Below are 12,695 nucleotides of genomic sequence, written 5' to 3'. Positions count from 1 at the left end.
AAGGTCCACCATTGACCAAGAGCAATGGCTCATGGAACTCCTGGGCGAGCCATCTTCCATACCTTCTTCCGAACGCGCAAACAACGCCATCTACACGGCCGAATTGCGTGTCAGCGTGCGCTTCGACGACGACGTCTCAGAGCACCGCATGCGGATCGCTGCACTGCTCGGAGTAGCATGCCATCCGACGTCTCTCTCGCAGCTCGGCAGCTATCACGACTCGCGAGCTTTCATACATGCAGACGTCGTCAACCACGTCGAAGCGCGAAACCTGTGATACGCGTGTCTGACTCCGACGCATGGCATGTTCAGCTCCGGTCCTTCAAAAATGCGGAGCAACTTTGAGACAAATTCGGTGCTCGCGATACATGCTATCTCAGTGCGGTACAGAATCGATAATCCCCGGCACCGTCGTCCGCTGCGCGCAGCGTAGGGATATTTCGGATCGCCGGCATCTCCCCTCGACTATGGTCAGCGGTGCACTGCAGACACAGGAGGGATGTCAGGAAAGGGACTTTGCATACATGATCTGCTCTTGCGGCCTCGCTTTCATCACAGCTAATGGGTTCGAAGCGCACCTCGCGGTCCATGGCTGCTTTTCCTTTGAAGATTAAGATAGGCCGGAGGCTGGTGGATTTGACGGGTTGCTGGACAATGCTGGTGTTTGCTGCTGGACATGGAAGTAACCACAAAGACTTGAAATAGAAATGCGGACTTTCAGACAAGGAGTTCTCTAGACTTGCTCAAGGCAACAAGAAAAGACATCTCTGCAAATTATCCAGTCTCCTTCTCCATTACTCCACACCGCGCCTTTCGAAAACCGCTCAAGAGTCTGCCTCCAAACGCCAAAACCCATTTCCAAATTCGTGAGGAAAGATCACCCTGCCAGCCTGCTTGATCATGGCACCACTACTTCTGCGAACTGCCAACGGCGTACCACTGCACAAGTCAGTCAGTTCAGATCTCAAGTCGAGCGAGGGAGTCCAGCTTTGGCAGTACTGACAGAGCCTTTTCCAGCCAAACCTTCTTGGAGGTCTTCTCGCTCTTTAATTGCAGCTTCTCCCAAACATATTCTTCAAGGTGGCGGTGTGATGCGCACGTAAGCCTTCCCATCATTCGCCAATTCTTGCACCGCCTGTCCTCGCCTTTCTTTTCGGCCGAGCATTGGCCCTTCTCAGCAACCGGGGGCATCGCTGCCTTTTGGGACTTCGAGGGCCCCCTGTTCTGGGACTCTAAGCTGTCATCACAGTCTTCACTGTTGGTCTTGTGCATTTCCGCCTTGAGAGCCGCAATCCACACTTTGTTCTAGGTGACGCGTCAGCTGGAATCTGTGAAATGCAAAGCAAAACTTACTTCATCTTCGAGGCGGAAAACTGTCATTCTTTGCACAGCGTAAGTCATCTTCAAGCGTTCAATCTAGGGCGCGTTAGCTGGGTCTATCATAGAATGAAAAACTTACCTCAGCCTTCAAAGCTCGCACGGTCTCAGACAGTTCGCTCACTTCGCTGCAGTCGGCATTCGTAGCAAAAGTCCCCTGGCGCTGTTTGCAGGTGAAATTAGATGGTTTTCATCGAAGCATCAGGTATACTTACGGGAGTCGAACATTCTTCGTCTTTGATCGAAGATGAGGGGGTTGATATCTCCGAGGACAGAACGTCTGACACGGACGGGGGAGGGTCCCTCGTCAGGGGGTCAAACTTGTGCCTGTCCTCTGGGGGAACCCAGACTTGGTCTCCGGAGAACAGGGCCTGGGTAATTCCTGTTGATTTTTGGCGACACGGTTAGCAATGTATTTTCGAGACGTCCGCAAAGGAGAAGCAGACTTACCGTGCTCCGGAAAGACTTCAGCCACCTTACTCTCCATCCACTTGAGCCCCGACAGAGACGAAGCTCTGAGCGTCAAAGTACGCTCGTAGAATTTGGGAGCTGTAGGAGGAAAAGAAGGAAGAGGGGGAGAAGCAGTAGGAGCAGGGGAAGGAGGGCGGCAGGATCCAGGAGAATACATTTTGATGTACGGTTTGGGATGATTCAGAGATTAGCCAAACAGTCAGAATAGACTGAAGAAGATGAGAAGACTGGAATGGATGATGGGGATGAGATGAGAAATCAAGGCAGTCCCTAGAGCTTTAATACCGCTCGATCACGGTCTTTCTGCCCGTCTGGCCTCAAAGTAGAGATTCCCGGTCGATTCCCGCGGGCTTTGCACAAACGGAGAGGAGCAATCCCGACATGACGCACCGCAGATTCAGTGACATTTTACACTGTGAGCATCAATCAAGAGGCGTTCCCCTTCCGCTGTGACAATTTGCACCTTACTTGAGAAACATGGCCATATTCTGAGCCGTTGATGCCGGTAAATATTGTGGCTGGATGGGCGGCAAGCTTTTGAAAGTGCCGCGGGCGTCGTGTGTGTTGAGCACAGTCGTATGGTGGCCGCCCCGCAAGTGCAAACGCGACGCGCTAGGGTGTTCGCGTAGAGTACCTGCAGTCTCAGTGCGGCCCACAGAAATTGTAGTCTGGAGGGAGTCTTAACAGTGGCCGCTTTGCGTCCCTTTCTGGGTTCGACCAACGCCCAGTGTCGTCTCTTCGCCTGGCTCATACTCCCCTCGGCCGCCACCGGGACACGGGGGCAGCGGGACGACAAGCTGGAAAGGGCGGCGTGGGAAGATACGTGGCTGGCGGGTGTTCCCACGATTCAATGATGACCTCCGCGCTGTGTCACAGCATCAAGAGGCTTTGGAAGAGACCCGTCACTGCAAATCGTCGCTCTCAAGGACAAAGGAGGTGGTGAATTCTCTCCGCTCTCCGCTCTCCGCTCCCCGCTCTCCGCTCCCCGCTCCCCGCTCCCCGCCTGTCGGATGGTCGGATGTCGTGTCACCAACCTAGCCGATTGGAACCTGCAGTCAAGTGAACTGGTCTGAGGACAGCTCGTCGACGTGACTGCTCCAGACTCCCTCCTCCTCCGCAATTGCCTACCTTTGTTTTGCTCCATTACCATCTGCTCATCCAAATATGTCGCCAAGCAGAGCAGCGATAGCGAGCTCGAATCAGTGCCAGATAATTGCCGCAACACCTCCTGTCCCCGCGAAAGCCGTTCTCCAGGCTATTGCCCAGGTAGCTGAGTAGGGTATGCGGCCGGGTCCTCAAAAGCTTGGGCACTTGCCAGTGGAGGACAAAAAGGACAAGCTACAAGCGGACGTGGACGCGCTGGACGTGCATCAGGTAAGGAGGGACAAGTCACGAGGTGGTATACTCAACACCAAGCCGCCAGGAAGTCGTGACGAATGACGCAACAATCTAATTTCGACTGTAGAAATGAGGTATGACAGCCATACCAGTCAAATAGCCAAGAGCAACCGACAAAATGCCAAGAGCAGTAAAGCGAAAGTAGAAAAGCGTTTTCGCTGGCGCAGAGACTAAAAGCCCACACAGCACGGGTAAACACAACAACCACCTCGAGCCTCTCGTGAAGAAACTATCGCCGGGTCAGCATGCAAATCGACTCGGGAGGATGGCGTAGATTTTGTCACCCTCCGTTTTGCGCAGGCCGGCCTGGTGGCGGACAAGCGGCGGTGTTCGACGTCTCGACCGGATTGCTCGCCGTGCGCGACGTGCCGCAATTCGATTGTCTTGAGGTAGGAATGTAAGCCTGCAGGAACGCCGACGGGACCCAGCCTTGCTCGTCGCCGTAGCGGCGTTTGGCCAGTGACCAGCCTGCCGATTACGCGCTGTCAGCTCTCGTTCTCTTCTTGTTTTCGGAAGTGCAGCTTGGCTGTGATGGTGTTGGGAAGGAAGACACGTACCACCGCCGTTCGGACAGTGTGCTAGCACGACTAAAATCTCGTTTTCAATCAAGCCGAGCTGATTGCTCGTCTCTGGTGTGAAAGCGTACAGCGCTTCGTAAATTGGTTCAGTGCGGCAGGGGCGGGGGAATGTGGGAGGGAGGGGAGGCTCGCTCCTCCATGAAGCGCGGGAATTGTGGGGAAACATTGCAATGGTGAGATGGGAGATCAAGCGGACTTGTGTGTGTATGCGGTCAAGATAGAGTACAATGGCATTGATTATAACCAGAAGGAGGCGACGGCTTTGTGGCTACAATGGCGGCCGCGAGCGTGTCCGAGTCCGAGTCAATATCTGAACTGTCTTACGTCGCGGTGTGGGAGCTCTGATAGTTTCTCTGCGAAACCAGTGAATGAAGGAGACAGCAAAGACTCGGCGGCCGGTCGAAACGACTTGGAGATACAGCTTCGGATTTGTTTGGCATGGTAAATGCATCAGAAAGACTCACAATACTGGCGCACTTCTCGAGAGACAAACCCAAGACACGGCCGCTCCGCGACCTCAACGTCAAACCGCCAACCGCAAGAAATGCAAGCTTACTCGGCCGCCTCTTCAAACTCGACAAGCGCAGTGCCTGCTTTGCAAAGATCCTGTCACCGTGTCAGCAAAACAAACAAACGGGGAGGGAAACACGACTTGCCCCTTGCCCATGCACAATCTTCTTGACGACACCCTCCACCGGACTCTTGATGACCGTCTCCATTTTCATACTCTCAATGACGACGAGTGCCTGGCCCATCTCGACTCTATCCCCCTCCTGCACCTCTACGCGGAGGACCTTGCACGGCATGGGCGCCACGACGCTGTTCTTGGCCTCCTTAACGCCGAGCGCCTTTTCGGCCCACTTGGGCATGGGCAGCTCGAGCCGGTATTGCTTGCCGTGCTGGAACAAGGTGAGCAGCGAGCCGGTCCGGACGAATTGCGTCGTCAGCCGCGTGTGCGGGTAGTAGGATGTGAGGATGGAGGTCGCGGGGTCGAATTGCGCTTTGATTGACGAGAACGACACATCGCCGATGGTGGCGCTGAAAGTATCCGGACTCCTCTGCTGCAGTGTTACGGCAGTTGTCGTGTTGTCTGCATTCTGCACAGTCGTTGCGGCCGAGGGGTCCTTTTCGAGCAGGTGGACCTCGCGAGCAGAGTAGCTTTGTGTGAAACCGAGCGTTGTACTAGGGAAGCCAATCGCGTGCGGTGCCTTTAGAGATTCTGCCTCCTGAATGAGCACTGCAATTGCTGCCTGCGCGTACACTTCGGGAGGTGTTGGCAGTCTTTCAAAAAGTTCATCGTGGTGTTTTTGAATATAGCCCGTCTCGACATCACCAGCCACAAAGGCAGGGCTGACGGCAAGCCGCTTGATGAATTCGATATTGGTCACCGGTCCGGCAACTTCGTATTCCTCGAGCGCCATGCGCATCTTATTGAGAGCGGCAAGTCGGTCGGGGCCGTGGATGATGAGCTTCGCAATCATGGGGTCGTAGTGTGACGACACTTCGTCGCCTTCGACGAATCCCGCGTCGATTCGGACTTGTGGTGATGGCTCTGGAGTCTTGAGGTGGACAAGCTTCCCCGAATCAGGGATAAAGTTGAGGTCGGGATTTTCTGCGTAGATTCTGGCTTCGATGGCGTGGCCGCGGAGCTTGATTTGCTCGTGGATTTGGTCTTGCGTCATCGGAAGCTTTCCACCACCTGCTATATGTAGCTGCCATTGCACCAAATCTTGACCAGTGACCATTTCGGACACGGGATGCTCGACTTGGAGCCGCGTATTCATTTCCATGAAGAAGAACTCGTTGGTGTCGTTGTCAAAGATGAACTCCACGGTGCCCGCTCCCTCGTAATTGACGGCCAAGGCTGCTGCCCTCGCCTTTCCCCAGAGATCTTGTCGAACAGACTCGTCAAGGTTGGGGGCGGGCGACTCTTCCAGAATCTTTTGGTGTCTTCTCTGGATGCTGCAATCCCGCTCGCCCAAGGCAACACAGTTTCCATGCCTGTCGGCAAACACTTGAACTTCGATATGTCGGGGCTTTGTAATGTACTTTTCCACAAGCATGACATCGTCGCCGAAAGAGTTTGTGGCCTCCGACTTGGCTGATTTGAGCTGATCCATGAATTCGGCGGGCGTTTGCACGATGCGCATGCCCTTGCCACCTCCCCCCTTGACGGCCTTTAGCAAGACAGGATACCCAATCTTTCCAGCCTCTTTTTGCAGAAAATCGGGGTCCTGGTTCCCGCCGTGGTAGCCAGGAATACAAGGCACACCGGCGGCAGTCATGATTTCCTTGCTTCTGCTCTTGCTGCCCATGGCGTCGATTGCTTCCCAGGGAGGACCAATAAAGACCAGTCCAGCTTGGGTGCACTTTTTGGCGAAATGGGGGTTTTCAGAGAGGAAACCATAGCCTGGGTGGACGCCCTGGCAGCCATGTTCTTTGGCAACTTGAATGATGCGGTCTCCGTCCAGGTAGGCGCTTGGTTGACCGAGATTTATGGCCCAAGGGGAACTGGCAGCATGCTGAGATTGTGCATCCGGGTCCGTGTAAATGGTGGTAGTCCGAATGCCATACTTGGAGGCCGTGCGGCCCACGCGGATGGCTATTTCTCCTCTGTTTGCAATGAGGATGGACGTCAAAGGCTTGGACAGGGTTTCAAATCGCCGGGCTGCTGTTGGGGGACGAATCCGAGCAAGAGCCGCAGCTCGAAGGCTATAATTTCGAAGATTGTACATGTTGCAACACCAACGAGTCCATGGGGAGAGTTGAATCAAGGGCTGGAGGTGGACGCTCAGATGGGGTTCAGAGCTTCCCCGGATATGGAAGCGGGCGGCATGGGCCGAGGATAGCCGACGTGGGGGATGCGTTCGTGGCCGAGTCAGGCACCGCACGCGTCGACGCCGTCCGGTCGACAGTAGCCAAGCTGAGATTTTGCCCACTCGGTCAATTTGGATGCTGGGAAAGGAGCATCGAGGCTGCTGCGTCAGGTCGTTGTCACCATGAGCGCAGGCCATGCAAAGCTCCCCGTCGTCGTCGCACCTCGCCGCCCAACCAATCCCTACAGAGCAAACCTGGATCCCTGATCTGACCTCCTCCACCTCCAGCTGTCTGCTTGTCCAACGACACTCTCGACAAAGGCACCGTTGCTTTTGGTCACATTTCCATCCTCGTCGTACCCATTCGTCTGCACGCCATGCCCTGATTTGAGGCGCCTCTTCCTGCGTTCCATTCGTCCAGAGCATCCGCCCAGTCGCACAACCCGCCGCCGCTTGCAGAGCTCGCCACCATGTCGGATTACGGCTACGATTCGGACGATTTGGAATTCTTCGACGACGACGCGTGGCTCTACATTGCCGAAGAAGACCAGCTTGCCGTGAGGGTTCCGCCAAACCCTTCCCTGACGATGCTGACATTGGGTAGGATGATTTGGCAGAAGGCGCTGTCCCGGACCCTCCATACCTAGATGACCAACTTGACGACTACGGCGCCGGCTCCGACCCGTACGAGTACTGGATCGACATTGAATACAATTCGGACGGCTGGAACGACATACAAGGAAAGCCAAAGATTAGGCAGCCGAGCGCTATAGGAAACAAGAGGAAGAAGACGGCGCAGGGTGGCTCGCCGCAAAAGAAAAGAAAGGTTGCCCAAGACGCCGCGGCCCGTATCGCCGTCAAGTCACTGGACGCCCCTCCTGTAAAATGGATTCCCGCCAGCCAGCGCATGGAGAAAGTGCTGGGTCTAAACCTGCCACTAGAAGAGCCCCAAGAATCTTTCGCGTTGTTGCGAGACTGGCAAACGCGATTTGTCACTGACGCGGCTCCCAAAACGGACGCCGCCGACGAGGAATGGGCCACAGACTCGGAAGATGAGTCCAAACCGTCACGCAGCACGGAAGCCGGCGGAGGCGCTGGCGGAGGTCTAGGACACGACTTGGAGGGTCTCGTCGCTGGTAACGGCCTCGACCCGCAGGCCCTGATGCGAGCGCTGCAAGAAAACCTTTCAGCAGCTGGAGCGGCGCCCGCCGGTCTCGACCAGAGCACCCTCATCAATTACGCCCTGCGCATGCTCAACGGAGGCGAAGAGGCCGACGACATTGCGGGCGAAATGGCCGACGCCATGTTTGAGCAGGCAGACGACGACGACGAAGAAGGCCACGAGATTGCCGAGTGGGTATCGAAGCAAAAGGCTTCAACCACCAAGAACGGTCAAGACGCGTCCGCCAACGAGACGACTGACCACGCCGCGGCGCAAAATGCAACCCAAGAGCTTCCCCCTACCCCATCGTCTGCCCAAGGCGGATCTGAAAACGCGCCCGCCAAAATCCAAAGTGCCAAACCGACTGCTACTGCTGCGTCAGCGAGTGGTCCCGCGACAGCTGGACCGTCCGGCTCCTCGCGCAAACGCAAAGCAGACGACGCCGATCCGGATGCTGCGCCGCCTCCGCCGAGCAAAACCAAGCGGGCGGCGCGTCCCTACGAGGCGGCGACGGCGAGCAGCCGGGCCAGGTCGGGCAAGGCGGCCAAGTCGAGTGGCAAGGGGACCAAGTAGCGCCATCATCGTGCGGATTGGATTCTGCTGTTTCCTTCGCTTCTTCGAGTTGCGCCCTTATGGATGAGATGGACAGAAGCATGCGTGCAGTGCAGACAGATGGACGCGGTCATCATACCCTAGTAGTTGGTAGGCAGGCAGGAGGGAGGAAGCATTTTCACGTCACGGCGTCAGGTCTGGATGGGCCAAAATGACAAAAATACCCACCCACGTTTTTTCTTTCTCGGGTCTCCCTCTCTCAATTCGAGTACCTATCTTAAGTACCGTAGCTCGCTCGCCTCTCCATTCACAAAACCAACCACCTGCAGCCTCTGAGTGAAGACCTACACCTCCTCACCCTCCCGCTCCTCGCGCATCTGCCGCTCAACCTCCCCCCTAACAACCTCCTCCAGCGTCCCCGCCGTCCACCCCTCCCTATCCACCCACCCCTCACCCTCACCATCATCCCACCCCCTCCCCTCCTCCCACCCCTCATACACACTCCCCCCCATCGTCCAAATGCGCCGCACGCTGAACAAGCCCTTCTCGGCATCGCCGCGCGCATACGCCGCGCGCTCGCGCTCGTGCAGCTCGTCGAGGTGCAGGTACGTGACGGCCCACGTCCCTGGCCCGCTCGTCTGCGCCTCAAAAGCCGACAGGATAGCGCGGGGAGTGGTGTTGAACGAGTGGCAGCGCAACGCGCGGTTGTGCGTTTGCTGTGGGTGGCGCAGGGCGCAGACGACGAAGTGCGCCGTGTCGGGCATGGTGGTGAGGGCGATGGGGTCGGTGCCTTGACCTTCCGCTCTGCCTCCGCCTTCGCCTTCGCCTCCGTCGGCGTGTCTGGTCAACAGCGTAGCGCGGCGGTTCACGACGTCAAAGCCGCCCGCGCGGTCCCACGCCATGGCGCCGCCCTCGACGCCGCGCTGGCCCGTCGGCGCGACGTAGAACTCGGCATACGGGCCCGTCACGATGTACGTGTAGCTCAGGCTCTTGCCCACCTTCTCCCCTTTCTCTCCCTCCCCCTTGCCCACCACCACCGCATCGCCCTCGGTCTCGCCAGACGCCAGACGCTCCAGCAGCGCGCGCGCCTCCAGCTTGTAGCGGTGCGGCGGCTCGGCGTGCGGGTCCGGCGTGACGGGGTGCAGCACGTCGGTGCCGTATTCCGAGGGGAAGAAGCGGCGGATTGGGGACGAGGCGAGGGCGGCGAGGCGGATGAGGCGTGTTTGGTGCGAGAGGATGGCGCGGCCGAGGCAGGAGATGATGGTGTCGAAGTCTGCACAGGTGTGAGCAGGCGGAAGCGTGTAGGTAAGCAGGGCAGAGGAAGACGAGGGAGGGAGGAAGCCACACCTTGGTACGTCTCCTTGATCTTGTCGTCGTCATCCAACTCGCCGACCACGACGTCGACACCGCGCGCCTTGAGCGCTTCAATGTGCGCTGCTTTGGCCGCGACGGTGTTGGCAGACGTGTATATGGCGACTCGGGCAAAGGGTGGCGAGGCGTTGGCTATGGCTGATGTAATGTATGTCCCAATCTTGCCCGTGGCGCCGAAGATGAGGATGCGTTGGCTGGGTGGGGGAGGCTCCATTGTTGAAGGGATGCTGTCGTTGACTTCGTTTGGAAGGCGGTTGGCCAGTGATTCGGGCAGCTATTAGTAGCAGACGATGGGACTAGAGAACCAGACTGAAGAGGGGTTGGTAGCTTCGGCTGCGCGTGGTCGGCCGAGACCCTGATGCATCGTCAGTACCCCTCTTTCAAAAGTGGAATGGTGACTTGGGACCTCGTGGGTTAGAAGGAATGGTTGCTAGCTCCAGTTAGTCCACACAACATCACTTGGGAAAGACTGAAAGAGGCGCATCAAGGAAAGTGTAGCATGTCATTTCGATGTTGGTCCTTCACCACTGCGAAACCATGGTTATCGCTCAGAAACACAAGACCTCAGCCCGAAAACTCCGTTCCATCCCTAACACAAGTAAAATCCGTTGTAAGCCAAGAGTCGCGCCCATCGCCCCCAGGTCCGCCGGCAAAAGTACTTGACAAGCGCGACGAAGTCGAAAAGGAGAGCAACAGTCGGTGGAGGACCACGAGAGTGGCGACGTTTAACCACCGAAACCGTAGAGGGTGCGGCCCTGGCGCTTGAGGGCGTAGACGACGTCGAGAGAGGTGACGGTCTTGCGCTTGGCGTGCTCAGTGTAGGTGACGGCGTCGCGGATGACGCTCTCGAGGAACGACTTGAGGACACCGCGAGTCTCTTCGTAAATCACTGCGAGGAGTTAGACTTGAGGCGACGTGATGGACGGGAGGTAACTTACTGGCCGAGATACGCTTGACACCACCACGACGAGCGAGACGACGGATAGCGGGCTTGGTGATGCCCTGGATGTTGTCACGCAAGATCTTGCGGTGACGCTTGGCGCCACCCTTGCCGAGACCCTTGCCGCCCTTGCCGCCTGTGAGAATGTTAGCAGAGGGTAGAGGATGGCGTTGACAGCTTGTTGTGGCTGAGATGGTGGGCATCGGGCGTGGTGGGGATCGGATGTCGCGACGCGCGTGGGTGGAGCGCGATGGGCTGCAACGCGACCGACGGCGACGACGACAACCCAATCCACAACGGTGGCGATGCGCACCGAGGGAGGAAGCAGTGAGAGTACTTACGTCCAGTCATGTTGATTGTAAAGTGTGGGTTGGGTTTTGAGATGAGATAAGCGTTGGGATTGGATAGAGTTGATGTCACTCGATGGCGGATGGAGAGGGTCGGGTGGAAGGGCGAGGAGAGGCGGAGGAGGACGGAGGGTTTAAATAGGGAGGGCGATGATTAGGTTGCGACCTGAGTGCTGGCTGCGGTGGCAGCAGGCGGGAGTCACGTCACGCTAAGCTGGATTGGGCGGGCGGCCAAGGGCACGACCTCGAAAAACGCAGGCGGATTCTGCGCGGGAAAGGCCCTCAGAAACCAGCGCGCCATAAGGTCCAAATACCCCAGCAATTGCTCGCCGCCGCGCGCCTGCAACGAACAAGAGACGCCGCCTTACCGCTTTCGGTGCGGCCCGACTGTTTCTCCGTCCCGAGCAACACCAAACTTCCTCGTCGCCTCGACATCGCGACGACAACGTCTGCACATTGTCTCTCTATCGTCATTTCCGGCTGCTTTTCATGTTGTTTACTGCATTTTGACCGGACAAATACCCAGCAGCCATCTAACGCATCCAAATCACGCCGCAGCCTTTCCGCCAGTCATCCATCGCCTGTCGCGACCATTTGATTCCGCCATGCCACAACGCATGCATTGTCTTTCCGTCTTTCTTTTCCGTCGCTTTCTTCCATATGTCTACTGGGCCAAATGACCATCTGGTCGAGTTGAACCTCGAGCAGACGCAACATTCTCGCAGTCATGACGCGCATCTCGCACATGTTCCATCGCGACCACAAACCCCAAGCTCGCACGGATCCCCGCTACCACTCAACACCACCCCTCGCTACCAAGCAACCAAAAGAGCAGGAGAAAGGCCAAAAAGTTTGGCTGCAGCAGTGGGTCGGCCAGGACTTGAACCTGGGACTTGCCGGGGAGTCGCATAGACCATTCCGACACATGTTTTCCTCTATTTACACACCATAGAGACGCTGCATACTGTGGTACTGGCGCAAGAAGCAGACGCCCGGCTTGATTTGAGCGTGCCATCAACCAACGCGATTCTCTACGTCAACAAGGCTGCCAAATCGCTTCCCACTGCGCTTGTACCAACCTGACCAATTTTCTCAATTTCCTGGCGAAAGAAGATGGAATGTTTTCTGCCCTATTGACTGCAGTTTCTCTTCGTGCCTCGTAGAAAGCACGACCCCTCGACGAACCCCCGTACCACTCGACGGCAAATGCACCCGTTGTTCAAGACCTTCTTTCATGCTCCACGACACGCCAAATCCACACTCTCACCGAAAGACACCATACCGAATCGCCATATAATGTGGAATCACCACTTCATGGCCCACGCGAAACAATCCAAGCTCCTGCAAAATATTCATTTGCAGTCGCCTGTAACCAGAATCCGCCGGTCGGACCCTAAACATCCCAAATAAAATCAGTCATTCATCGAATCACTCACACGTTTGGATACAATTCACGCAAAAAGGGAAACAAAAAGACATTCATCCACAGCAGGTCCTTCGTTAGATTTACATCACGGCCAATCTGCTCGTTGGTGCATGGCTCCATTGCCTTGTCGACCCAGCCCGTCACCGTCATGGCGATGTGGCAGAAGGTAAGAAAATCGGGTAGCAGGTCTGCCGCGTCAGGGTAGAGCTGCTGGCGATTTCGCACGCTGACCATGGCGAAGGTGAGTACCAGGTGTA

The 12,695-nt window shown here is 56.7% G+C and overlaps 6 protein-coding genes across 6 annotated transcripts; 1 reads left to right on the top strand and 5 right to left on the bottom strand.

Annotated features, from left to right (window-relative positions):
- Positions 1-537: 537 nt before the first annotated feature.
- J3D65DRAFT_357783 (uncharacterized protein) lies at positions 538-2,160 on the bottom strand. The gene is made up of 6 exons (XM_066795611.1): positions 1,828-2,160; positions 1,593-1,759; positions 1,460-1,540; positions 1,354-1,416; positions 1,004-1,305; positions 538-939 (listed from the first exon to the last, which is right to left on the bottom strand). Exons 1-6 carry the CDS (start codon positions 2,003-2,005, stop codon positions 825-827), a joined length of 906 nt encoding a protein of 301 aa, XP_066655050.1. The 5' UTR covers positions 2,006-2,160; the 3' UTR covers positions 538-824.
- Positions 2,161-3,147: 987 nt separating this feature from the next.
- Positions 3,148-4,191, bottom strand: J3D65DRAFT_357744 (uncharacterized protein). The gene is made up of 3 exons (XM_066795610.1): positions 3,804-4,191; positions 3,531-3,714; positions 3,148-3,475 (listed from the first exon to the last, which is right to left on the bottom strand). The coding sequence occupies exons 1-3, from the start codon at positions 3,988-3,990 to the stop codon at positions 3,298-3,300; spliced, it is 549 nt and encodes a 182-aa protein (XP_066655049.1). The 5' UTR covers positions 3,991-4,191; the 3' UTR covers positions 3,148-3,297.
- Positions 4,192-4,376: 185 nt separating this feature from the next.
- On the bottom strand, positions 4,377-6,559 carry J3D65DRAFT_553763 (carbamoyl-phosphate synthase L chain, ATP binding domain-containing protein; the record flags this gene model as incomplete). The annotated part of the gene is made up of 2 exons (XM_066797147.1): positions 4,377-4,430; positions 4,472-6,559. 2 exons carry the CDS (start codon positions 6,557-6,559, stop codon positions 4,377-4,379), a joined length of 2,142 nt encoding a protein of 713 aa, XP_066655048.1.
- A 153-nt stretch (positions 6,560-6,712) lies between these two features.
- On the top strand, positions 6,713-8,674 carry J3D65DRAFT_623714 (uncharacterized protein). The gene is made up of 2 exons (XM_066800178.1): positions 6,713-7,197; positions 7,245-8,674. Exons 1-2 carry the CDS (start codon positions 7,111-7,113, stop codon positions 8,373-8,375), a joined length of 1,218 nt encoding a protein of 405 aa, XP_066655047.1. The 5' UTR covers positions 6,713-7,110; the 3' UTR covers positions 8,376-8,674.
- On the bottom strand, positions 8,520-10,210 carry J3D65DRAFT_676946 (uncharacterized protein). The gene is made up of 3 exons (XM_066803630.1): positions 10,132-10,210; positions 9,702-10,080; positions 8,520-9,627 (listed from the first exon to the last, which is right to left on the bottom strand). Exons 2-3 carry the CDS (start codon positions 9,937-9,939, stop codon positions 8,699-8,701), a joined length of 1,167 nt encoding a protein of 388 aa, XP_066655046.1. The 5' UTR covers positions 9,940-10,080; positions 10,132-10,210; the 3' UTR covers positions 8,520-8,698.
- J3D65DRAFT_623706 (histone-fold-containing protein) lies at positions 10,211-11,278 on the bottom strand. Its single transcript, XM_066800177.1, has 3 exons — positions 11,007-11,278; positions 10,664-10,801; positions 10,211-10,614 (listed from the first exon to the last, which is right to left on the bottom strand). Exons 1-3 carry the CDS (start codon positions 11,014-11,016, stop codon positions 10,451-10,453), a joined length of 312 nt encoding a protein of 103 aa, XP_066655045.1. The 5' UTR covers positions 11,017-11,278; the 3' UTR covers positions 10,211-10,450.
- Between the last annotated feature and the right edge of the window lie 1,417 nt (positions 11,279-12,695).

Source organism: Phyllosticta citribraziliensis, assembly GCF_038025025.1.
Source record: "Phyllosticta citribraziliensis strain CPC 17464 chromosome Unknown J3D65scaffold_6, whole genome shotgun sequence".
Taxonomy (NCBI): Eukaryota; Fungi; Ascomycota; class Dothideomycetes; order Botryosphaeriales; family Phyllostictaceae; genus Phyllosticta; species Phyllosticta citribraziliensis.
Note: the sequence above shows the minus strand (reverse complement) of the source record. Positions and strands in the feature narration are given on the sequence as shown.